The 26,441-nt window shown below is 39.5% G+C and overlaps 1 protein-coding gene across 3 annotated transcripts in view; it reads right to left on the reverse strand.

The window, feature by feature from the left end:
- Positions 1 to 26,441, reverse strand: part of L1CAM (L1 cell adhesion molecule) — a 183,429-nt gene that overhangs the window by 65,145 nt on the left and 91,843 nt on the right. For all 3 annotated transcript variants that reach the window (XM_075184834.1, XM_075184835.1, XM_075184833.1), the window contains exon 2: positions 13,265 to 13,411. In XM_075184834.1, the coding sequence (XP_075040935.1) occupies positions 13,265 to 13,355 (91 nt within the window). In that variant the 5' untranslated portion in view covers positions 13,356 to 13,411. The remainder of the gene's footprint in view (positions 1 to 13,264; positions 13,412 to 26,441) is intronic.

The raw sequence follows: 26,441 nt of genomic DNA on the forward strand, positions 1-26,441 counted from the left end.
GCTTCCCTATGCTCTATTGTGCTCCACTGGAATAACACCTGATGCCATGTTAGACACATTCTGGCGTATACAAGACCAGAAACAAACACTGCAACATATTTTAAATTCTTCTCACTTGCACATAGGCAAACCGAGGGGGGGGGAGTTCCTAGTGCCTGGAAACCCCCCTCCAAGCCTGGGGCACTGTATAATTGAGGTGACTGGACCCTGATCCCGCTTCACACAGCACTGCTTTAAAAGGGAGAGCTATGTGCACCTAACAGTAGTGCGCGCAGCATTGTCCATGTATATTATGGGGATAGGAAGAGTTGGAGAGCAGCCAAGCACTGTCTTAAATCATAGCCACGCCCCCATGCATGCTGGTCACGCCCACTGGTGGCGTGGTGTGGAAACCCCCTTCTACAAATCTTGCATTTGTCCCGGTTGAGGATGACCCCAGCACACACTATTTAAAGGTCATTATATTCTGTCAATGGATAGAAACCCAAAGAACATTGCAACAATTTGAGATAGTAGGGTACAGCACAGTTAAACGGATGTTGCTCCTTATTAAAAGTACAAAATACTAAAATTTACTTAATAAAAAATGCTTTCTTAAGACGTCCTTGCAGGTTAAAAACAAGGGTAATCCCATGTCTGCGAAATGATTGATTGATAGTGCAAAAAAAGTTATTATTGTTCATAGTATATTGTCACTAGATGTCACTGTACTTATTTAAGGATTATATTTAATTGTATCTCAACAGAGCAAGTAAAATTGCATCTACTCAGCGCAGAATCACACAGTGACTCTGTGATAAAGATACCCTTTAGCCATTTCATTTTAGATCTAATCTAAAAAAAGCTAAATAGATCATGTACATTAGCAGAACACATGTAACCTGTTGAGTCCAGGGGTTAAGATGACGTCAGTGGTTTAACATACTATAATTATCCTGACTTGACATAAGACCGTTGCAACTCTTGGGCCCTGGGGATGTCAGGAAAGATTTATTCAAGATATTGCCACCAGCACTTATCAGCTTCCTTATTGAAGGTTGAGCCAGTGATTTAATCAAAGCTGAAATATCTGCTCCAGCCACTATATCTATGTGTCTGCTACAGAATATTCACCTGAGATACCAAGACCAGGCTTCCAACATTTAGCCTTATAATGTTCTAACTAACTTGTTCGGGAATAAGGTCACATAAACAAACCATAAAGTCATTATATAGTCCTATTCAATCTACTGTAAGAGAGACACTGGGAAAGTGTTGGAGGGTGGTTACATTTGTCCAAGGATTTAAATTACAGGGCAGTTTAGTTTGACAGTGGAAAAGTGTCGTCCCACATTATGCAGCTTTTGGTGAAACCTGATGAGAGTGAGAAGGATACTTATTCCAGTACCAACTTGATTATTAGGCTACAGACAGCTTCAATCTGTTGCCTTTTTAAGAGCTGGGCCTGGATATATATATTTTTATATATATATATATATATATATATATATATATATATATATATATATATAAAACGACTGGGGAGATCGTGAAAGGAGTTCTGATTTGAGAACCTGTTATACTGTCAGTTGGGCAAAATACATTATTTTCAGTTTTGTGTGTGTTGGACATAATAGTCTCCATAATAAAGAGGGAATGTCTGCTGTTTAAGTAGACAAAGACGGGCTGTTTAAGTAGACAAAGACAGGCATATAATTTGTTTGCCATTTATCCTGAGCAATACAACTAACTGAATTCTAATTGGACCATACTTGATGGACTGAGACTTTATCATCTTGTGATCGAATGGGAGATATCCTTATTTATTCCAGCCTCTAAGACCAAGAGGTATATTTTCTATGCAGCGGTTCCGTAGAACTGATATTTCCCGGCGGTTTGAAGGCATTTCCTTCAAATGGCAATTTTATTAAGGACAAAACTTGATGGGCTATGTCTTTCATAAAAGTGCCTTTTTAAAAAAAAAGCCTTCAAAGCGCCGGGAATTTTATGGAACTGCCACATATTAAATATACCCCCAAATCTCTAAGATCAAATTTGGAGGAAAATAGTTCAATAAAATAAAATCTAAATAGTTTACCCCCATCAGAAAAGAGAGCAGCTGTAAAACAGTGAAATATCTGGCTCGTGTTTTTTGATCGGATCGAACAGGAAACTTTGTATAAACAAAAGTAGTAAGGGGCTATTTCCAATGCTTCAAACTTAACTCCAATTTCTTCTACCCACCTAGGGCTCTGTAGTTTATCTAAGTATTGTGAGTCTTATTATAGTTCATTACATAAAAAAACACGTCCAAAAGCAAAATAGGAACAAATTCTGAGGTCATGCAGTATTTTATGCTCCAGTAAGCACACGCTACACACACTTCACCTTCATCTTCCCTCCAGAAGAATTGAAAGCTACTAGTACATCATTCACAAAAATTAATATACAAGCCATGGTCATGGAGCTAAAAATAGTAGGAGACCTACGGAACAAGAGTTCAGAACTTTCCAAAAGAAGATGAAGATTCCAACTCTAAACGTCTGAATGATAGAACATAGGAGGTCAACTACCTGTATAGGGAAAATACATTACAGAATAAAACCAAGGACCTTGAGAAGAGAGAACAGAATGATCTCCTGATTCTAAACATACCAGAGTCTTTCGGCCCTAATTATATTGAAATGTATCTCAGACTATTCCAATCCAAATCTGACAGGACAAAAACTCCAGATCAAAACGGTACACAGGGCACTCCGCCCCAAACCAAAAGATTCAGAACCTTCTGGGGCAGCAGGTGGCTTAGTGGTTAGCACTTCTGCCCCACAGCAATGAGGTTGTCATGAGTTCGATTCCTGCCCACGGCCTGATCTGTCTGGAATTTGAATGTTCTCCCCGTGTTTTCGTGAGTTTCCCCCGGGTGCTCCAGTTTCCTACCACACTCCAAAAACATACTGGTAGGCTGCTATCAAATTGACCCTAGTCTGTGTGTGTGTGTGTGTGTGTGTTAGGGAATTTAGACTGTAAGCTCCAATGGGGCAGGGACTGATGTGAGTTAGTTCTCTGTACAGCGCTGCGAAATTAGTGGCACTATATAAATAAATAAATGATGATGATGATGATGAACCTTCAAGAGATGTTGTGTTAACATTCCTTTCTTTTAAGACCAAGATCCAATGATGCCAGATACACCATGTGGTCCTAATTCAAGTCCAGGTGTATACTCATTTGTATATCGCACTGCGTGGGCCCGGAAACCAAACTTACGCAACTGTGTGCAATTGCACAGAAATCATATCCGCACGCATCTGAGACTTACAACCCTTACAACTTGAGAAGTGAGAAGGGGAGGGAGGGGCAGACTACCGTTGGCCACGTACAGTAGGGGCGCGATCACACAGACGCGGCTACTTGAAATCATGTGTTTAGAGTAGGTACGCTTATTTTTGCACCTGCTACTGGGCGGCTGTAAATGCCAAACGATAGTGATGACCTATACAGCATTGACTTTGTTTACTACCTTTCATGCATGTGTCTTAGTAGTGAGCACAGAACAACTGTACACATTAAATATTTATTGATTTAGTTTAAATAATATCTGAAATGAAAAAATCTCAAATATATGGATCTTGAAAAAAATATAGTTAAGTTTGTACTTTTTGTTTTAGTTTGTTCTGTACGTGTGTCTACAATTATGGAAAGTGCGCTAATTATACAGAGCGTATTTCCAACACTATGCAGCATTCCCACTTAAATCAGGCCCTGTATATCTACTTTGAGGGGTCCAAGATTCAAATATTTCAGTACATAGCTCTGAATACTAGATCATGTATACAATGAGGGACTAATAGTGGATGTAAATGGAAGGCAATGAGCATTTGGACCCAGCAATGTGAGAAACTTGCTGAGCAAGCTTAATTAATCTCACCAGTGCACAGAAAAATCACCTTCCCAATAGGGCTCTTCTCAGCCACTCTCCACACAGTACCCATCATAATGTTGTATTCTCTGGCTTGGTTTATAATTAGCATACCCTATTAAGCTGTGCTTATGTCACCATATTGTAATGTGCATATACCTTCACTACCTTTCAGTGCACTTCCCCCTTTTCATTATCACACGTTGTCGAGTTAGTCAATATCATCACATGCGCTCTGTTGAAGCATATGGTAAATCCTAGTTTCCCAACGGTACTAGATTTTCAGCACTTCATTGTCCCAAGCTTTGAGTGCAACGCATCACTTATTTATGAACAACTATATCAGTCTGCTCCTGTTGTCTTAAGATTACTTAGACAGTTAATAATGGTCAAGTGTGTTGAATTTAAGGTGAGCTTGTTGCATATATTACCGTGCACTGGGGTCATGAGTTCGATACCCGACCATGTCCTTATCTGTGTGGAGTTTGTATGTTCTCCCCGTGTTTGCCTGGGTTTCCTCTGGGTGCTCCGATTTCTTCTCTCACTCCAAAAACATACTAGTAGATTAATTGGCTGCTATTAAATTGACCTTAATTTCTCTCAGTCTGTATGTTAAAGAATTTAGATTGCAAGCTCCAATGGGGCAGGGACTGACGTGAGTGAGTTCTCTGCACAGCGCTGCAGAATTGGTGGTGCTATATAAATAGCTGTTGCTGATGATTTATTAATATGTTTTTAAGGTAATAGTCTCAATATCATGCTCAATTTTAGGGTTTTCATCTTCTGAGTGGGTGGAAGATTGTAATTATTTCTCTCATTCCAATTATTCTTACTCCCGTATTAATGGGATATTAGGCTATCCAACTTCTCTCCGGTACGGACATCCTCTTAAACCCATGTTTGGACCATTCCATTGTATGAGCTTCTTTTGAATTTTTGAAAAGTCTAATGGGGACACCCATCTTGGAGACTGCATGAAACTTTATTACAAGTCCCCCAATTCAAAGGGCAAATATCTCAATTACAAGAATAATTTGATCAAAACCTAATACCAGATACTCAGCTCCCCACTGTGTGGGAAACCCACCAGGCAGTTATCAGAGACACAATAATCAAATATGCCGCCTTCTGCACAATGCAACAGACGGTTACATTGGACACCCTAACCTTAAGATTGCAACAGCTTGAACAAAAGTCTTTAAAAAAAAAAATAACAATCAGAAAATATTTTCAAGCAAATTTTGAAACTATTAGGGGTAACGCAATCAATTCTGGCTAAAGAAAATGGAGAGAAGCCTTTGTAAGCTTAACAAAAACAAAAATATGAAAACATGAACAGAGCAGATACTGCTTGCCAACCAAATTAAACGCAAAAAAAAGCTTCACAAGAAATCACGGCCGTTTAGGATTAAAAAGGGAATTTTAGTTACGACCCTGGGTTAATTAACAATTCTTTCAGCAAATTTAATGAATCTCTATACAGTATTCACAAGAGGACTGCCTCTTTACCACCAAATCCTTCTGTTATTCAGCAATACTTAGAAAGCTCTGAATTTCCAAAATTAGATCGGGCTTGTACCCAAAAACTTAATGCAGACATAACAGAAGAGGAGATAAAATTAGCAATTAAATGTAAGAAAATGTCTGAAGCTCACAGTCCTGATGGCTTTCTTATGTTATATTATAAAACATTTGCACAAACTCTTAACTCCTCACTTGGCTCAGGTTTTCAACTACATTACGCAAGGGGGGGAAATTTCACCCTGACACTGCACGGTCTCCCAAACCTTAAGCTAGGTACACACTACACGGTTTTCGTCCAATAATCGGCTCAATCAGCCGACATACGACCGCTCGTTCAAAAGTAGTATAAGTGTGTGCAGTGACACGATGGTCGAAAGTCTGCCCAAATGGACGATTGTCGCCTCATTTGGTTGGTCGTACCGTTTAATATTTTCGTTCCAATCTCATTTCCGCTATGTAGTGTGTATAAACTTCCGACCGATCCACAACAGTGAGTACGAAATTACAGTCATTGCTCACGACAACATGGCTGTAAAAAGTCACTAAAGGGACGTCCGCTCTTCCCTTTATCATCCTAAACAAGGCTAGTGTGTATGCAGTCCATAGACCGAGCGATCGGACCATCGATCGCATGTAAAATCGCTCGGCATAAAAAGTTGGTTGAAATTTCTGTAGTGTGTACCCAGCTTTACAAAGATCCAACAACGTGCACCAGATACAGACCCTTTTCCTTATCGAGCCACTTGACTGATCCTGAATAAGTGAGCTTTGTCCCCACAAGACAAGCTCACAACAAGATTAGAAGAACCATAAACCTCATTTCTTATATTAATAAATTGAATCTCCCCTCGGTTGTACTGGCGCCAGATGTTGAAAAATGTCTTTGCTAGGTTTTCATGGCTGTTTATGTTTCAAATCTTGACAATTTTTGAATTTTATGGCAACTGTTTACAGGCTATTCAAGCCCTGCATTATAACCCCCTTGTCTGTATTTCTGACCAATGGGCTGAGTTCTTCTGTGTTCACATTGAGCAGGCCTACTAGATAAGGCTACCCTTTGTCCCATTTAATCAATGCTCTTAGCATTTAACCCTTTGCTGCCAAATCAGATTGAACCAAGATGTAAGAGGATTGAAACAAAGCAGTATAACATCTTGCTATATAGATGATATGTTGTTAACTCTAGCTGCCAATCCCCCACCCCCCCCCCCCCGCCACTAGTTTTGCGTCCCAATATGTTTATGGCTTATCAGAACCAACGTCATCAAAGTGAATGTTCTGACCAGGCTGTTGTACCTATTTCAAACACTATGGGGGGGTATTCAATTGACCACAAGATTCTTTTTTTGACCGCATGATGTCATTTTAACGCAGTTTTTTTTTAATCATTTTCGAGCGTGTTTACTTTACCTGCGATTCAATTCCATTTGTAACGCTCTGGGTTTTTTTAACAAACAGTCCTCTCGCGCTCCAGTAGAAGGTCTATTGAAAGTATAGGGTGTGCGAGAGGCAGCCGCGTTAAAAGCTATTCAGTTGTTTTTCAACGCAGCGCGTTAAACAGGCCAATATGCTGTTTTATCTCGCACCTCTTTGTGGTGTGATAAAAATAAAAAACCTCTGAAAACTATTTGAAATCATGTAATAATGAGAAAAAAAAAGGCCTAACATTTACAAGTTGATTTTCTTGTGAAAAAGTAATGAAATAAAAAAACATTAAAAAAAAATAAAAAACAAAAATCACTAATTAAATATATTTATGTATGTTTTTGGTACAAATATGTTTACACTAATGTGTTTTGACATGGTATAGATGATTCTATAGTAAAAAAAATAGCTAAATAAAAAAATATGCTAAAGAAAGTACTGTAATGTAGATATTATCAAATAGAATGGTTGTGTAATGCAATCTAATGTATGAAAATGTATGCCAATGCTTTTTTTGTGTTATACGTGACCGCGTTAAAACTCCCCTCCATTCTCCTAAAACCTTGCAGACACAATGATTAATGCGCGGGGCAGCGATCCCTCTTTTTCAATTGAATTGCACGAGTTTTTACTCTGCGCTAACTAAAAACGGTCGCTATAGCAGTTAAAAATCCACGGGTGATTTTTTTTGTTTTTTCACGCTGCAGGGAAAAAAAGATCTTGCAGTTAATTGAATACCCCCCTATCAGTAAAAGTTCCGACTTCCTTCCCCAGATTGTTGCAATCCCTCTGCTGTAAATTTATTTGGATGGGAAACAAACCTACAACAAAAAGCAACACCCACTACGGAGCAAAGAATGGACCTCGAGATATTATCAACCGCACACTTAACCCACATTGTGTCCTGGCATGACGTACCAGAGGCGGAGATAGTGAGCTGTGGGCCCCGGTGCAGGGAAGCAGTGAGGAGGGAATCGGGGCCCACAGCTAGCTAATTCTCCGTGCAGTAGACCCCATTATCTCCTTGGGCCCCAGTGCACCGCACCTGCTGTACCAATGGTAGTTCCGCCATTGTGTTGTACCATGGTTAAAGAAATGGGTTGACATTGAAGAAGGTATGTTGAGGACAGGGGCAGGCTGGAGGTAGGGGGGCATTTGCCCCCCAGGCCTGTCCCTTAGTGGGCTACCTTGGGCTGGGTCACCGGGCCACCTTAATTTTTTTCCCAATAAAATAGGCTACGAAGTTGAGTCCTGCTCCCTGGGCTAAAATTTGCCAGTCTTCCCCTGGTTGAGGATCAGGAATTGAGCTTCCTTGGCTCCCCAGAAGTCTTAGATCAGCCTCAGCTTACTCTATCCCATTGATCCAATTAACTTCAGAGATCTAGGATAAACTAAATAAGCAATTAAAATTGACAGGATATCCTTCTCCACTTACCCCATTATGGAAGCACCCACACTTTCTCCTGGGCACACAAATCTAATGTGCAGCCATGTGTTAAAGTGTCTCTCTCCACATTATGGGCACAGTCACCCCTAACTCTATCTCATGTGTGACAAAAATGATTTTTCACATTACGTCTAAAATGAAAGGCTTTATCAAATCTCATATCAAGTCAATCAAACAGAGGCTTTAAACTCAATCTGCGAGGACAGGAATTTACAGTGCTGGGAGAAGGGGGCTAGCTCTCTCCAAAATGTCACAATTCTTTTCTCTGATACTCATCACACAGAATTATTTGAAAAAGCATGTGAAAAACATTTGGGAATGGCTTTGAATCGGGAGGAACGGGCGCTTATTCGGCAACGCATTACCAAAACCTCAATTAACATCATCCTCAGAGAAAACGTGTATACCATTTACACTGGATGGGTGGTACGTGGTGCCCTCTAAACTACACAGTATAAACCCACAATCATCTCATTTGTGTTGGAGAAACTGCCGACAGGAACTTATTTGTACATTTGGTGGAGCTGTCCTATCATTTTTAGGTACTGGTATGATATCTTGACTCTAATTGCTCAAATAACTAACATCCAGTTACCACATGACCCATTAATAGTGTCTTTGGGTAAGTCTCAATCAGCAAACCCACTGACAGATTAATTCACTATGGACCTCATTTAGAGTCGGACGCAAAGTCCGATTTAGGTGCATCTAACCAAAAAACACTACCACGTATGTGCAGAAAGCTCCATATCCGCCTGCATCTTGGACGCAATTAACACTTGCGACAGCTTGCGACTCACTACGAGAGAATGGGAGGAACGCGGAATTGTGAAGGCCTGACCATGTAAATACATCCTAGTCACAGTGAGGCGCAGACGCAACACACGTCAAAACAGGGCTAAAGCTGTGCGGCAGGAATTAGGTGGCGCAAGCTTTAGCTGGCTGCAGGAACTGCTCGCAGCTCGATAGGGTATTAAGAGTGGGATGCAACTGGGCTTGCTTGCCACTCATAATACCCTACCAAGCTGCGGCACACTCCCAATCCTACACTTCTTAAACAGACTTTCTGTCCGACTCTAAATGAGGTCCTATATGTGCAACATAGCCAGCTCTCAGTGGAGTGGAAGAAAAAAAATACAACCTACTAATAAAGCACCCATTAATGGATTTCGGTACATGGCACCTCTGGCTTACTCCGTGCAACCCTACCAGGAAATGTTTAAAAAGGTTTTAAAAATATTCTAAAACTAAACAACCCAGTCGATACAGCTGACCGAATATGGTTTAACAATCTCTTCTTTTGTTCTCGGTTTACCTTCTTTAATTCTTCATATATTAGTTATTTCTGGTTCTCTAAGGCTGGCTTATTGGACTTTCCTATGTTAAAGCAGTGTTATCCAAACCCAGTCCTCAGAGCCCCCCTTACAGTGCAGGTTTTCCAGGTGACCAGTGATATAATTATACCACCTGTGGATCTGTTACAATGTATCAGTCAGTAATGATTACACCTGTGCTCCAGCAAAGAGATACAGAAAACCTGCACTGTTAGGGGAGCCCTGAGGACTGGGTTTGGGAAACACTGCGTTAAAGTATATATTTTCTAAACTGTACTCCAGCCGCTTGCTACACACTTATACATCTTTATTGGTGTTCTGGCTATTTGTTAAAAATTATACCTGTATTTACCCTGCTACAAACAAAGAGATTTAAAAATATATGTAAACGTATGTTGAGCAGTAACATGTGTGATCTGGAAATACTGGCTAATACATCAAAAGTGAACACCTTATACAGTTTAAAAAAACAGCAACACTGTGCTTTTAACTATTCACTCTTTCATAATATTTTATCCACTGGGTGGCGCTATTCCTATGGGAAATACTTCATTTTACCATTGCACAAGAATTATACTAGTTCCTGCAAAGAATAATATAATTATATTATATAATAAGTATTACATAATAACAAATATGTATAGTTTAAATGAATATTTTTTAAAAAAATGAAAATAATTAAATCTGTTACTGAATACGAACAGATAAAGCCAGCCTGCAGTCGTGTGAATTTGGTTACACCCTTTTGGTACCCATACAGGGATACTTAATATATATTAATTGCACTTGAAGGGTGACAGTGAATCTGATTAGCTGCAACGAGTTACACTACCTTATTGCTACTACCAGTGCCACTACTCATTAATCTTCACCTTTTGGTTCTGAACCTCAATTCAATCTTCAGACATTCGCTCTATTGTCATGATAGAATGGAAGACTGTATGGACAACAATGCTGAAGAAAATTGGTGGAATGCCAAAAAGTGATTAGTGACTTCCTTGGACTGTCAAAGCTCATGAGACAATATGTCAGTATTAGTATCTTCTAATCTGATCAAGGGGATGTAGATTAGAACATGTTTATCTATGTGTGTGCATGTGTGTGCGTTTGTTTGTGTGTGCGTTTGTGTGTGTGTGTGCATATATATATATATATATATATATATATATATATATATATATATATATATATATATATACATATATACTTAATTGGCTGCTACACCAAATTAATGAACAACATTAACTGTCCTTGAGACTGATATCACAAAATTTTTGGGGGGGGAATTCAATTGACCATGTTACTCGTGAAAATAACGCAGCCTGCGCTCTATTAAGGATAGAATGGCAATTTTAGAGTGGATTTCTGCTCGCGGCTCTCAGAACTGCAAGGAAAAATGAGCGCCGAAATTACTGTACTATCGGTAATAATGGGCATTATTTCCATAGTAACAGTAATAGTTAGTAGGCTAATTGAATTCCCCCAGATTGTCTATAGAGTATGGTGACAGCTACCATATAGTTTACCTTGCTAGAGTAATTGTCACGTTCACACAACAGGGGCGGCTATTTTGTGAACTAAACTAAAGTAATATTCTTGAGAATACACCCTGTCAGCTCTCTGAATGTACCCTGTCAGCTCTCTGAATGTACCCTGTCAGCTCTCTAGTACTTTATGAATTTTGGTCATACTGATTATTATTGAATTAATAGACGGCATCTCATGTATTCCTCCTACAAAAGAGCTGCCTCCAATGTGGTGTGTATGTGATAGATGCCATTTAAACTTTGAAAAATCATGATAGACAGCAAAAGCAACAATGCCATCTACATAAAAATAAAGAAAAACTTATAAATCCCATAAAATATCAACAACATATAACCCCTTCCTATCGGTTGTTTCAAAATAAGTGTTTTAAGTCTGATGCCCATTTCTTGAGAGTAACACTCCAATTCTATTTTCAAAGGCACCTTGGGCAATTTTGCTGTAACCCTCTAGGGATCCAATTCAAACAATTTGCAGACCACCAGGAACCCATAATATTCAGCATCCTTTGTGCTATAGAGGAAAATAAGGAAAGACTAGAAAGCCAGAATTAAGATTTTCAAAAGGTTGCATGTATGTGTAGAGCTGCCTTTGTCTCTTATCTCCCCTATGTCTCTTGTAATCTACAGATTTCAGGCCTCTGTTGCATGATAAGGGATAACACATTCAATAGACTATTTTACTTGCATGATTAAGCTGTTTTGATTTGATATTCTCTGACAATTAGGTTTGACAAGTGAAAACTGTATCTTATTAGTTAAAATAACATTAATTTGTTGATCTATTATTCAGCTGTAAAACATCTGCTGTGTCTGATACATGCCAGCTCAGACTGTCCTTGAAGGTTCATCTGTTGATAGGTCAGGAATAAATAAACACAATTAATATATTTCATCTATGAAAAAAATATTTTCTTCATTGTCTAGAAAACTGTATCTAAAGACGGCTTCTAAATGGTTATTAAGCTTATTTAACATGTAAAATGTATTTTATATGTTTACATCCCACGAATATGTACGTATGCATTTGTTTATAGGGTGCTGTATACTGGGGACATTTAAGAAAACTGGTGCACATTTAACTATGTAAAGAAGGTGTAACCCATAGCAACCACTCAAACTTAAACTGCCTTTTTTCTACAAATTTAGAAACGGAAAGGAAAGCACTGATTGGTTGCTATGGGTTACCATAGCATCTCTGCACACTTACATGTGCACTAGGTTTCATAAATGTCCCTAACTTCGTTTGTGATCTTACAGCACATAAAACGAAATAAGAACAAAGGCAAACATTAGTTAAATGAAGTCCTAAACATATTACAATCCCCTATAGGTGCATTTCCTGGTGGGCCCTTTATATCCAAGTCTGACCCTGACACCATCACTATGTAATATTGGGTAGTCCATATATAGATTGAGGTTCATTATCAAATTAGCCACATGGAAAAAAAATCAATTTGTGTTTATACTATTATTAATTCTGTCTTTTAAAACGTAGAGACTCATTAAAATTAAGATATGTCCTGTTAGAGCCAAGAAAAGGTGATATTATAACGTGCTTTCCCCTTACTGTAGTGTTGTTTAACTGTCTGACTTTATTTAAAGACAATTAATCTCCAGTGCATTCATAGGAAGACATAGGTAGTGTACAGGTTAATTTAGACAGACGCTACACAACCCATGAAGCGTGTTCTAATTACAAGAGTCCCATCCAAGGTGCTGAATGACTCCGATATTGTACATCTTGAGCCCCGCCTATTCCCAAGGAGCTGTCCTTGGTCCTGATGGAAAGACTGCTGCCCAATTGTTTCATCCCCACATTGCAGCAAGAGCTTGTAGCAGTCACTAGATGGAAAATTACTTCAATGCAATTACTGTTTAAAAGTCTCATTGTAACATAGTAAATTGTTTACATAAGACTGACAAGCAAACAAAATAAACATAATAAAATAAGCAATTGCTTTATAATGACAATGATATGATGACATAAGGAAATGACACAATACTTTTGGGTGTGAACAGGACACATGGAATCAGGGACGGGCAGAAGAAGATGGGTGGGGGGGAGGGGGTATATCAGTAGTTTACTTACAATCTTTAGGTAACTCCAGTGTCTGGATATTGCTGCAGAGCAGAGAGACCAGGACTGTGCCCAGAACGCACGATCTTGACGCTAGAGACATGTCAGAGATTCCTCGTCTTTACAATCCCAGGAACGCACAAGTAGAAGGGAATCCACCTTTCAGAGGGAGAAACAGTAGATAAGGTTGAGTGACAGACTCATAAGACCCTCCTCTCTCATTGCAATTACTTGCAGATCGTGGATGCTGAGGGGAGGAGGCTGAGCAAGAGGTGTCAGGTTTAACTATTTATTGCTAGACTCAGGCTCTCCACATTTGCAGCACAGACCTAAGTGTTTTAGTTTTGCAAAACCTGACAGCTCGCTGACTTTAAAGACAAAACATCTGGACGTTCCAATGTCATGCAGTAAATGAGCCAGTGTCTCTTGTACAGTGAATTCTAAAGTTCAGAGCCAGGTCCTGTCATATAACTTCCATATGATTGCATGTTCCACAGCTAATGTTAAAATAGTGAGAATAATGATGGATTGCATCGTAATGTGGAGGATAGCAGCCGGCAGCTATCACACTCTCTGCACCCTCCCCACTCTGCCCTGCTACATACAAGCATCTATGAAAGAAAACAGGTCTCTTTAATTATGGAACAAAAATAAGCTCGGCATCTCCTGAGAGATGCTTGTCTGCCAGACAAAACGAGTCTCCCTGGGAGATGAGGAAGGATGGGTAAATTACTGAGAGTTCAGGGTGCCAGCTGAGATCATACACTCACCCAGGCACCACATGCCCTCAATAACATTTCGCTAATGCTCTTTAGTAGCTATAAAAATTGGAGCCAGTCCATGATTGCTGCACAGCAGACCGACGTGGATTTTCATTGATAAAACCACCAAGCACAGCCGGATCTATATAATATAAAGAAATTAAACAAAAAAAAATTCTAGACAGATCCCACCTAATCCTCCCATAGAACAGAAGAGATCAGATCGCTGTGCTCAGCTCAGTAGAAGGACATGTGGTTCAGAACAGTATGGTGGTTATAGTATTGTGTAAAGAGATATATAGGCAGCAGTGAGCAGTGGTACCATCATCTATCCATCAAGAAGATCACTTATAGCCCTTCTGATAATAAGTACCCCCCCCAATCTTGGAAATAGTTTTGCTACCGATCAGCATTATCAGTCAATGATGAACCTACTGGTTAGGCTTTGTGAATACATTGATTTGAGGCACTGATTTTATAATGTGGTGGATAAGTGAAAACTAACATAACTGAGGCAGGTGAATTGTATTGTGGGCAGGAGAGGGCTGGTAAATTGTAGCTGGCGGGATGGCGGGTGTTGGGGCAGGGGGGGGGCAAGACTTAACTCAGCAGCCTGTACAGAACACTTTAAAGGAAAAAAAATGCAGACGGCCCAGTGACCCAGCCAAAGCAAGCCCACAATGGGACCAGCCCTGGCAGGGCCACCTTAACAACATTATGGGCCCCCGGGCAAAGTAGTGCAGCGGGGCCCCTAACTCTATATATGTGTATCATATATAGCTATATATATATATATATATATATATATATATATATATATAGCTATATATATATATATATATATATATATATATATATATATAGATATATATATATATATATATATAGAGAGAGAGAGAGAGATATATATATTTGCAGGATTTTTTTTTATTTTTTTTACGGGATTATTTATTTTACTTAAGAGCCCTGTCTATGGGGCCCCCTTGCCTGTGGGGGCCCCGGGCACCTGCCCATCGTGCCCAATGAAAAAGATATCCCTGAGCCCGGGAACAGGGGGCAGATACCCTCCTGCCCCTGATTGGGGGATTGTTATAAATAAAATTATCTGCACTGCGGAATCAGTGGCGCTATATAAATAAATGGTGATGATGATGATGATCTTCAGCTCATATGTAATGAGCAGCACCGTTGGGGAACCATAAGCTTCTTTTGTGCTATATAAAATATATCAGGATTGAAGTATAGTGTACACAGAAGCATAATAGTTAATGGTGTCTTTTCTATACCACAGAGCAAATTTAGTATCTGATGCAAAAAAATAAATCGCCACCAGTCATTTATCATAGAGGCTGCTTTTCTGGCCACGACATAATCATTTCGATTACAAATTCGTCTGACACATGGAATGTTTTTGTATACTATAGTATTCATAATTACATAAATCACATATTTAGTAAATAGTAAATTTTTCCCTTGCAATTTGCTGCCCCACCCCACAAAAACTCCCCATTCTGTATAATCTTTTTCTATGCTATTTCAAATCAAATTATCAGTTAGAAGCACGGAAGTAGTAAAAACACTATATTAAGGTTCAACTGAAACCTGAGTCCTCCCGAATGGATTTGACTCAAGATGAATCCTATTAAAAACGTAAAAAAATAAAAATATAATTTCAAAGGATGCATACTTATCTGGGACAGCATAGAATTACACCTCATACCTACATGTTTCCAAGATAAATGTCACTAAGGGCTATATTTACTACAGGTTTGAAAAAGTGTAGATGTTGCCTATAGCAACCAATCAGATTCTAGCTGTCATTTTGTAGAATGTACTATATAAATGATAACTAAAATCTGATTGGTTGCTATGGGCAACATCTCCACTAGGGTGTGTCCATATCTGAGAGCAGCTAGTTGCTTCTTTTAAAGCCAGACAATAATTTTGCTAATTTTTATTACAATCTGTTCCATTTGTCTCTTGGCTGTCTTTATATTTAAGAAAATAGACACCTAATTCAGCACCATCTCATAGGGGTTATTTTATGCTTCTCTATTTTTTGCAAATGCATATAAATAGTAATAATTTTAACAAAAATAATAATAATAATAATAATAATAATAATACTATTATTATTATTATTATAATAATAATAATAATAATGATGATGATGATGATAATCATTATTATTATTATTATTATTATTATTATTATTATTGTTATTATAGTTATAATAATAGTATTATTTTATTATTATTATTATTATTATTATTATTATTATTATTATTATTATTATTAAGACTCGTCCTAGCTAGGTTTCTGTTCAAAACTGATCTTTGGCTTTTTGTTATTTATACTGAGATCATTCTGGCTACTTAGAGTAAATTACTTTACAGCAGAATATCTTGTGACTGCTCACAGACAGTAATATTGATCTATCTCCAGAATCTACCAACCCCCTAAATCTACAGCCTGTAACATAAACACTAAGTACTGAGCTGTCTCTGTTAAGTGGTGGCACTTTATACTGTCACCTTAACATATGCTGAGAGAGAAGAGAGAGAGAGAGAGAGAGAGAAAGAGAGAGAGAAAGAGAGAGAGAGAGAGAGAGAAGAGAGAGAGAGAGAGAGAAAGAGAGAGAAAGAGAGAGAAAGAGAGAGAGAGAGAGAGAGAGAAAGAGAGAGAGAGAGAAAGAGAGAGAGAGAGAAAGAGAGAGAGAGAGAGAAATAGAGAGAAAGAGAGAGAGAAAGTTTAGTTGATACCCCAATTGTCAGTGGGCTATTGTTTCGAGACCCTAAATGCTGGTCATTATCCTATCACCCCAAGTGGTAGCTGTATGAAACCTTCTAAAAAAGTAAAACTGGGGGTGTTGCCCATAGCAGCCAATCAGATTCTAGCTATCATTTCTAGACTGTACTAGATAAATGATTGCTAGAATCTGATTGGTTGCTATGGGCGACACCTCCACTTTTCCTTTTTTTAGAAGGTTTGATAAATTTACGCCCAAGTGTCAGTGTACCGTTGTTCTAGAACACAATGCGCCATTGTTCTAGGAACCATATGTCAGTGTGCAATTGTTCTAGAACCTTAAGTGTTAGTGTATCATTGTTCTAGAACACATTGTGCCATTGTTCTAGGAACCAAATGTACTATTGTTCTTGGGAAGAGAAAGACGCAGCGTCTTTTAAAATACAGGTCATTTTGAATAATCTGCCAATTTGGGCAAAAATGACCAAAATGGCAAGCTCAATCTGCATGTGTGTGCATAGAGATAAAAGTATTGGTCACAAAAGTTAAAATATAAAGATTCACAGGGTAGACCAATGGTTATGTACAACATGCTTCCATATCTTTAATGTGGGGTTAATTAAATCCCATCATGGTTAAATATAAAGTTTAATATAAAAGCTTTATTAAAAATAAAGTTTTATGCGATCACAATTTGAAATAACTGGTGTTGATAAAAAGTAACAAAAAACAACAGTATGCAAGTAAAAAAAAAAATATAGATGTACAAAATGATAACTCTAACTGTAGTAATGATAAATGTATTTTTTTTCCCACTAAAACCCATAGAGATGAATTAATGGGAGCTGAATGCAGCCGATCCTATCAGATAAACAGGCATAGAGGATGAGTGTGCGTAATAGTGTGGATTGGAGAGTAGAATGAGAAGGTGGTAGGATAGTTATTAGTGATCTGTTATAAAGAGACAGAAAATATGTTAAGACCAGGAAGAGATTGGTAGGAAATCTGAGAGACATCTATCGCAAGAGCCAGGCAGCTGTCTTCTAAAATCTTTACTTTCTACCATATGTTCTCTGCAGCCACTGTTTAAACATTAATGAGGCCCTGGACTGATTATTGCTAATGGTTTTCAAGTTGTTCTTGTGTTTGGCAAACATGAGCCACTCTCAAAAAGTAGGACAACTTGAATCCACAAGAAGAGCAGTAGAGGAGCCATATGGATTTAACCCGTAAGGAGAATAACATACAACTTTATAAGGATTATATTTCTCTCTATTATTTTAGCAAAATAAAGGAGTAAACATTATTTTGCCCAAAAAATCCTATGGAAAAATAATCCATCAAATCTTAGGGCCTGAGTCGTTAAGGAAAGGAAAGCAAAAAAAAAGGAGTAACTTTGCACCTTGGCAAAACCATGTTCCATTGGAAGGGGGAGATAAATTTAATATATGAAGACAGATTTATAGTTGGGGTAGGGCATGTCCTAGATTAAGTTTACATTTCAGTGTAAAAATAAAGCTATCAAGTATTTGTGTGCTAGATGAAACAAACAGCCTTTTAGCAAACAGTATTTTACTTATGTGCAAATAATAAACTAATTTTCACCCCTTGCATTGTGACATGGTTTGTCCAGGAGAAAATGTACTCCTTTTTTTTTTTTTTTTTAACCTTACCTTCCTTAATGAAAAAGGCCCTTAGAGTACATGGGGTATATTTACTAAACTGCGGGTTTGAAAAAGTGGAGATGTTGCCCATAGCAACCAATCAGATTCTAGCTGTCATTCTGTAGAATGTACTAAATAAATGATGACTAGAATCTGATTGGTTGATATCGGCAACATCTCCACTTTTTGAAACCTGCAGTTTAGTAAATATACCCCCATGTCGGCTAAATGTAATGAACGCTGGTAGAATGCTGGCTTGGGTTTGCTGAGCCATATCATTTGAATCAAGCATATCTAAGCCATAAACATATACTGTATGTAGTATGGTCATTAACAAAAGGGATTCTGATCAGTAAAGCGAAGGAGGCTACAGTGCCAAAAAAAACTAAATGTAGTAACAGCTATACACTTGACTCCAAAAAAATGGATCCTGCATTGATACATCCAAGTAAAATGTTTCCTCTCTTGTCAAAACGGCACACACTAGACCAAAGGGACAAAACTAATTTCCATTTTTATGCAAGTAAATCAATTTCAAAGATTCCAAAGATTGGTTAACTCACCAAAAGCTGTCTGATTTAGCAGATACCTGACACAATCTACATCCATTAGATAATGACTTCCCTTCCCCACTGGGCCTACTCCAGAATAGAGTTTATGTTTACCAACAGACATAGCTTACGTATCAGACATTGTAGTTCAGGACAGAGGCGGAACTAGCGAGCTGTGAGTCCCGGTCAGGGCCGGTGCTAGGGTCCATGGCGCCCTAGGCATTTTTACAAAATCGGTGCCCCACCGTACCCCCCCACCCCCCTCCCCCGCAAAAATTGGGAGGGGAGGAGACGGAGCAGAGAGGCGGCGGTGGTGAGCAATAGCCTCTTCCCCCCTCCCTGTGCATCTGAATGCTGTGCGGCAGCCGTGACAGGTATGGTCAGCGGTCGCCGCACAGTTTTAAAGTCATTTACCATTCTGTGGCGCCCTCCAGGCGCCCTCCAGAGCCCGGCGCCCTAGGCAAGTGCCTAACCTTGCCTAATGGGAGCGCCGGGCCTGGTCTCGTTGCAGGGAGGTGGGGAGGAGGGAGCCGAGCCCCGACCATCTTCCATGCAGCGGGCCCCATTATCTCCATGGGCCCCGGTGCACCAATGGTAGTTCCGCCATTGGTTGAGGAACCATCTTGGTCAGACCACTCGTTGCTTCATATTCCATTCTCTGATACCTTAAAATCTCAAGCTCTGAACATATCATCACCTGAACATATAGTTAAAATGTTGAGCTTACCTGTAGCTATGAGTGGTATACTACAAACTATGACATTTAGGAATATTTCATACACCCACATATGACTCACTATATTCAAGTAACTGTACACCTATCATTGGTTGACTGAGGGAAAATGTACAAATCTGGAGCACTTGCAACATTTCATGGTTAGGCAAAGTAACAGCGGTGAAAATGGTGTTCCTACCACATTTATGTATCTATCCCACATAATCACATCCCTACTTTGATGGTTAGTCAGGTACACAAAGATATATCTCAATTAATCTGGATTTATAAAGGAGCTATGACGGTGTCAAGCGTACACATCAGTCCTAAATCTACAATATTTCTGGCCAAGAAATTTTGTCCAATTTCATACCACAGCCAAACTGGTGCAATAAATGGACATTGAAGGAATTCTCTGGTTATCCACATATTTCCTCATCCGGAGGCAAAACATAGATACATCTCAGTTTTGATGTTCCTCACACCCTTAAACACACTTTGTGGGATGCTCTACAAAGAGGTCTTCCCAGTTCACTCCAATCTTTGCTAACTCCTCCGTACTTCCGGGTGTCATAGCTCGAGCGCTCTATTGTTGGAAGTCTGCTCCTTTAGCGTTGTTAGGTCAATTTATTCATAATTCCCCTTTGCTTGCTTTATGAAATAACATTCTATTCCCAGTCCCAAAACTCTTGCCTAGATTCTCGTCACCCGTGACTTTTGTGTGTATATATCACTGCCCGGCATTGAGATGTTGCTGTAGATGCGGGGGTTGGTGGGAGGCTTGGGAGGGGGGAGCGCATCAAAGAGCCTTGTGTGTTTCAGGGTCAGTTGCTAAACGTTCACATTATGTCTGAGATTTGAAGTTACAGCTACGGGCAGGAAATGGATTTGTAGTATATAGCGGGGAGGTTAAAACCTTTAACATCTCTCTGGATGCTGCTTCCTACTCCTTCTAAGTTAAATAATTGAATAAATGGCCAGAAATAGCATAGAGTTAGAGTCAGGGGCCTAGTGGACAGCTGCTGGTCTGAATTATTCAGCAGGGGGGGAGTATGGAGATTAGGTTCTCCCTATCTCTCTCTCCATCTCTCTCTCTTTCTCTCTCTCTCTCTCTCCCCATGTCTCTCTCATCTCTCTTTCTTATCTCTCATCTCTCTCTCTCATCTCTCTCTCTCTCTTTCTTTAGCGCTCTCTTTTTTTCTTCTTTACTCATTTTTCGCACTTTAATGCATTGCCTTGATAACACATTAACTATTTAGGAATTTAATATATAAAAAATAAATGTCTTGTGTTTCCCATTTTAAGCCCTTAAGCTGGGTACACACTACAGAAAATTTCTTCCAATGCGATATTTTTAACGACTTTACCAACAACTGAAAGACCGGATCAGCATGCGGATTCATGTGCACACATGTACATGATTTTACACGATCTACCGTCAGATCTGTGCTCTTCATCTGTCATAACCATCGGCTGAAAGATGGTGACTCTGTAAACTCTATGGAGATCTGCCTACACCGCTGGTCAGGAGAATTTGCCCAACATCGTTCCATTGTTTGGAGAGATTTTTAGTTCGATCATAAAATCAAATCAAACGATACAATGTGCTTTAGTACAATAATCATGATTGTTGGAGCCTATACACTAATGCAATATCAAGCGTTTATCGTGTAATGGACATGATAATCGGGGGAAAAACCTGTCGTGTGTACCCAGCTTTAGAGCCTGAGTGTCAAATGTATATTTATTTCATCAGCAAATTTACCTTTTATTATTTATTGATGTCACTCTTATGCGTTGCTAGTTCATTTACTGTGTAAGGTCTCATTATTTAGATTGAACCTCACTGACAAGTTTTTGCATTGTGTATTCATATATTTGTATTCCTTTTTTTTTGAGTGGACAATCTTACCCATACACAATTCTTTTCAAGGATTGAAATCTAAATCGTATCACTAGAAGCCAGTACTTCATGCTCAATTATGACTGGTTCCTAGTAAATGAATGGCCTGCAATCTGGTGAACATTGGTGCAGTACACAATATACTGCCTCCACTGTATGTAGGTGACAGGTTCTCTTTGAGCTGTATGGCCCATATAAATGGATATTAAAGTAGCTGAAGAAGATCTGGTTAGATAGTTTTGAAATATTGGAAAAGTAAAGTGTTGGACACAACTTGGCAGCTGTTCCACTAGGTCATCTAACAAGACCAACTTCACACAGTTTAGTATTAGGCATTAAAGAATGGAATCTTCCTCTTTGTACTAGAATGATGGAGCTTTCTTGTAATCCTACTCCGTTTTCCTGGTATAACCCAATGAAATGGGAGCTCCACATTCAGGGCCTGAATCATATTCCAACGCAATGTGAACACAACATTGAGTTTAAAAAAACTTGCACGTAACTTGCACGCACGTACACCCGTGTTCAAATACAAGCAGATCTCAAGAAATGTTTGAATCTGGGTATAAGTACTCTCTGGCTATACATTACTGGCTGTATGTTAACAGACAGAACACACTGCAGGATAGGCATATGCTTATGTGCAATATAATAAATGTACAACTCTTAACACTATAATAATTTTTATGCATTTTCTTTTTTACTTGAAATACATAAATCAGGATGTTCTCAATGCGTACTGTACATAAAATTCATTTTTATAGCTTCTCTTACTTGCAAACAAAAGTTCTGGCACTCATAAGTGTAGTAGTCACAACTATCAGTTGGCACATACACCTGCCCTGTAGTAGTGCAAGCGATACAGCAAAACACATGTACCTAAGAGATGCTTGAATCAGCGGAATGTGCGTGCGCTCGACCTCTACACGCCCTTACTGTACATCACCTACGTTAGTCCACCTCTACAGGGGCAAACGCAGAATTTGCAGAGAGGGGTTTCCAAATCACGCCACCAGTGGGTGTGACCAGCATGCATGCGGGCATGGGTATAATTTTAGACAGTGCTTGGCTGCTCTCCAACTCTTCCTATCCTCCTAATATACAATGCTGCGTGCACTACTGTTAGGTGCACGCAGCTCTCCCTTTTCAAGCAGAGCTGTGTGAAGTGGGAGCAGGGTCCAGCCACCTCAATTATACAGTGCCCCAAGCTTGGAGGGGGGTTTCCAGGCACTAGGAACCTCCCCCCCCCCATCGGTTTGCCTATGCTCTACTCACTCCCGTTCCGCCTTTCAAGTTATAGGTAGTCGGAAGAGTCAGTTGTGTGCGCAATGCATTCACTGGTGTCAGTGCCATCCTGGTGCATGCGTGGAGCTATTTCACGCAAAATATGGCACGCAAATGGACCTACGTTTGAAAATGAATCACGCCCTCAGTGTACATATTCTCTTTAAAATATAGACATATTTTCTGGTTGGTAATAATATTCATTGTTAATGCCACATTTCCAAAAACGATAGTTGTTAGTTAATGCAGATTTGTTTTATCGTTCTTGGTTCAAAACTATTTATACTGTTTTTTAAATTATTCTCAGCATTTTGGTATTTTTTTTCTACAAAACAAGCCAGACATCTGAGCAACGGGAACTACAGATAGCAGAGCCCTGCAGTGCCGCACATAATCTTGAGGTCGCTTGCAATTTATACAGTATGCTGATAAGTTGCAGATAGTGTCACCGGGCTATAGATTGGGGGTAGGGGTGCACAGTGAAATGTGATTTAAAAATCAAATTCTTGTAAGTGATAACTCCACCAGCCTTGTGAAACATGTTTTAATAATAATGCAACTCTTCAACATGTCATTTGTGTCCTCACTATCACCCAGCACAATGTATGTTACTTTATACACTTGAGAGGGTGCATTGATATCTATATCAGACTCCTCTACAACACATACTGCAGGTACTCTCATCAACCCTCTCTGATACAGTGTTTTTGCCAGAGATAGGGCATCTCCTGATCTATGAAGGACTACCCCACCTTGCCGGCAAAGAGTTAAGCTGGGTTTCTCCGGCTAAAGCTTCTTAGCATGGGGAAGCCTTTTTAACAAGGATTGCAGCTTTACATGTATCTCTACAATCCTTGTTCTAGAACTCCTAGAAAAATACTTTACTTATTTATTTAAATAAAGCGTTTCTTCTTACCAGAATGCCAGCCAATTAATTATTTTTTTTTCCAAATATGTCTTAGATTTTCTCTTTTCTTAACTATTGAAACTGGAATCCCAAGTCATGGCTTCCAATTCTGCTGCGCCTACGTGATCATCATCATCAACATTTATTTATATAGCGCCAGCAAATTCCGTAGCGCTTTACAATTGGGAACAAACATTGATAAGACCATACTGGTTAATACATACAGACAGAGAGGTAAGAGAACCCTGCTCGCAAGCTTACAATCTATTGATCCGGCAAGACTACACTTACCGCTGCCAGAAGGTATCACCGGGCAGCTGAGCATCAATCAGTTGCTCTGCTGATATTTTTTTGGGTAAATTGCAGCGATACGTGATTTTCTATCACTGCAATAAGTGTCACCCGAAATTCTTTGTTATTGCCGCATATAATTAGGAGCCCTGTTAATGGATCAAGACATCCTTGCACCCTGCACTCAAAGTACACGAGCTGTTTCCTCTACTCCCTAAAACTCCTGGCACTACAATTTACAATATTCTATGCATGATCTGCTGCCACATTGTGACCTAAATGCCCACATTTTTTTGTCCAGTTGTTTTTGTGCACTATTCCATGCACCCAAATGCATTAAAACACACTGAGCGCCTCATCCCAAGTTCATTGAATAACAAAGCGATCCTCTCACCGAATTCATTAAAACACAGAGCCCAAATTCATTATAATCGGGACCAGATTTAGCACTAGTCACTTTGTGCCTAGAGGCAGCAGAGTTTGATAAGGAAAATGTTTCCTGCACAGCGTGTAAGTCAAACTTGTTTTCTTTATTTAGCTAAATGGACCCAGGGAATGAAAAGAAAAACAACTGATGTTAGTTTAGTTGAGGCAATGACACATATTTTAAAATAACAACACTATATTCTGTAGCAGAAATGGCAGAGATATAGGGGTATATTTACTAAACTGCGGGTTTGAAAATTGGAGATGTTGCCTATAGCAACCAATCAGATTCTAGCTATCGTTTATTTAGTACATTCTACAAAATGACAGCTAGAATCTGATTGGTTGCTATAGGCAACAACTCCACTTTTTCAAACCTGCAGTTTAGTAAATATACCTCATAGAATGTTCTGGGCACAAGGTATAAGCATACCTCCCAATTTCTGCGGGACAGTCCTGATCTGAGGGGCCTGCCTGCTCATTTCTTCTATCAGAAGTTGGGAGGTATGTCCTCACTTAGTGAGTGGATCCCGGACACACCGGAGGCAGGTGCTTTTGGTGAGTATGGCAATTCCAAAGGTGTTTCGTGAGAGGTTGGGGGTTACATAGCGCTTCTCCGAAGCACAAGGGACGCCCCAGGGCTGTGATGTGCTCATGTCCCTAACGTGATGCATTCATGCCCCCTGTTCGGAGGGTGGGGTGCCTGTGTCCCCATATAGGATTTGTAATTGTTGGGAGGTATAGTATAAGTAGTGGATAGGATTGAGGCGGAGAGGGACTGGCCCTTATAAGCAGCCCTGGCATATGAAACATACCAGTCCACATTCAATAAGCCCCTGAAGTCAAGTCACTGCAGCGATGAGGGTCCAGAGCATAGCTGTTGTTTCCAGCAGCTATTTCATTAGACTCATGGATGGGAAGCCCATATTAACACATATTTGAGAGCTCAGTCTAACGCTGTAATTTTCACAGGCTTCAGCCCTGGCAACTGAATGTCCAGTCTGGCCTCGATTTAGAGTGCCAAACAGTGGCAGAACTACCATTGGTGCAGCTGTGGGCCCTAGTTCCCTCCTCCCCACTTCCCTGCACCAGGGCCCACAGCTCACCAGTTCCGCCTCTGGTGCCAATGATTGTGTTACCAGATTGAATAATATAAATCGGACCCTCTTTATAATCCTCATAAAAACACCATACTCCGAGTTCAATACAATACACGGTGGGCCTGATTCATTAAGGAAAATTAAGTAAAAAAATTTAGTAGGTTTTCTTACTCAAGTTTTCTGGACAAAACCATGTTACAATGCAAAGGGTGCAAATTAGCTTATTATTATGAACATCAGGAAAATACTGGGTGCTTTTACATGTAGCACACAAATACTTGATAGCTTATTTGTACACTGAAATTAAAGTTGATCTAGGACATGCCCTACCCCAACTATAAATCTGCCATCACATTTTAAATTTACCTCCCCCTCCAATGCAACATGGTTTTGCCTTACTTACTTTTGCTTAACTTTCCTTAATAAATCAGACCCGAGGTATAATCAACACTTAAACTTCATTGCAGTATGCAATAAGATGATCCTGCAGGTTTATTGTACATGATTCATGTTCCCACAAGTGTGTTCTTTTGCGATATAATATTGTATAGCACTGCAAGTGTTTGTGTTTTCATGTTCCCACAAGCGGGTACAGTACTTACATAGTGGCAGTGGAGACATTGTAAGAACTCTTGGCTGTCTAAAGAAAAACAATATTTAAAAAAGGCAATTATGTATGTATTTATGTATGTATGTATGTATGCAGTGTCGGACTGGGGCATGAAGGGCCCACCGGGGAACTGCAACGCTAGGGGCCCACCAGAGGGGGTGTGGCCAGTCATTATAGAGGCGAGACTAGACGCTAGAGGGGGAGGGGTCAGCCCACGAAGTACAGCTAG

The sequence above is a fragment of the Mixophyes fleayi genome, chromosome 9 (assembly GCF_038048845.1).
Source record: "Mixophyes fleayi isolate aMixFle1 chromosome 9, aMixFle1.hap1, whole genome shotgun sequence".
NCBI lineage: Eukaryota > Metazoa > Chordata > Amphibia > Anura > Limnodynastidae > Mixophyes > Mixophyes fleayi.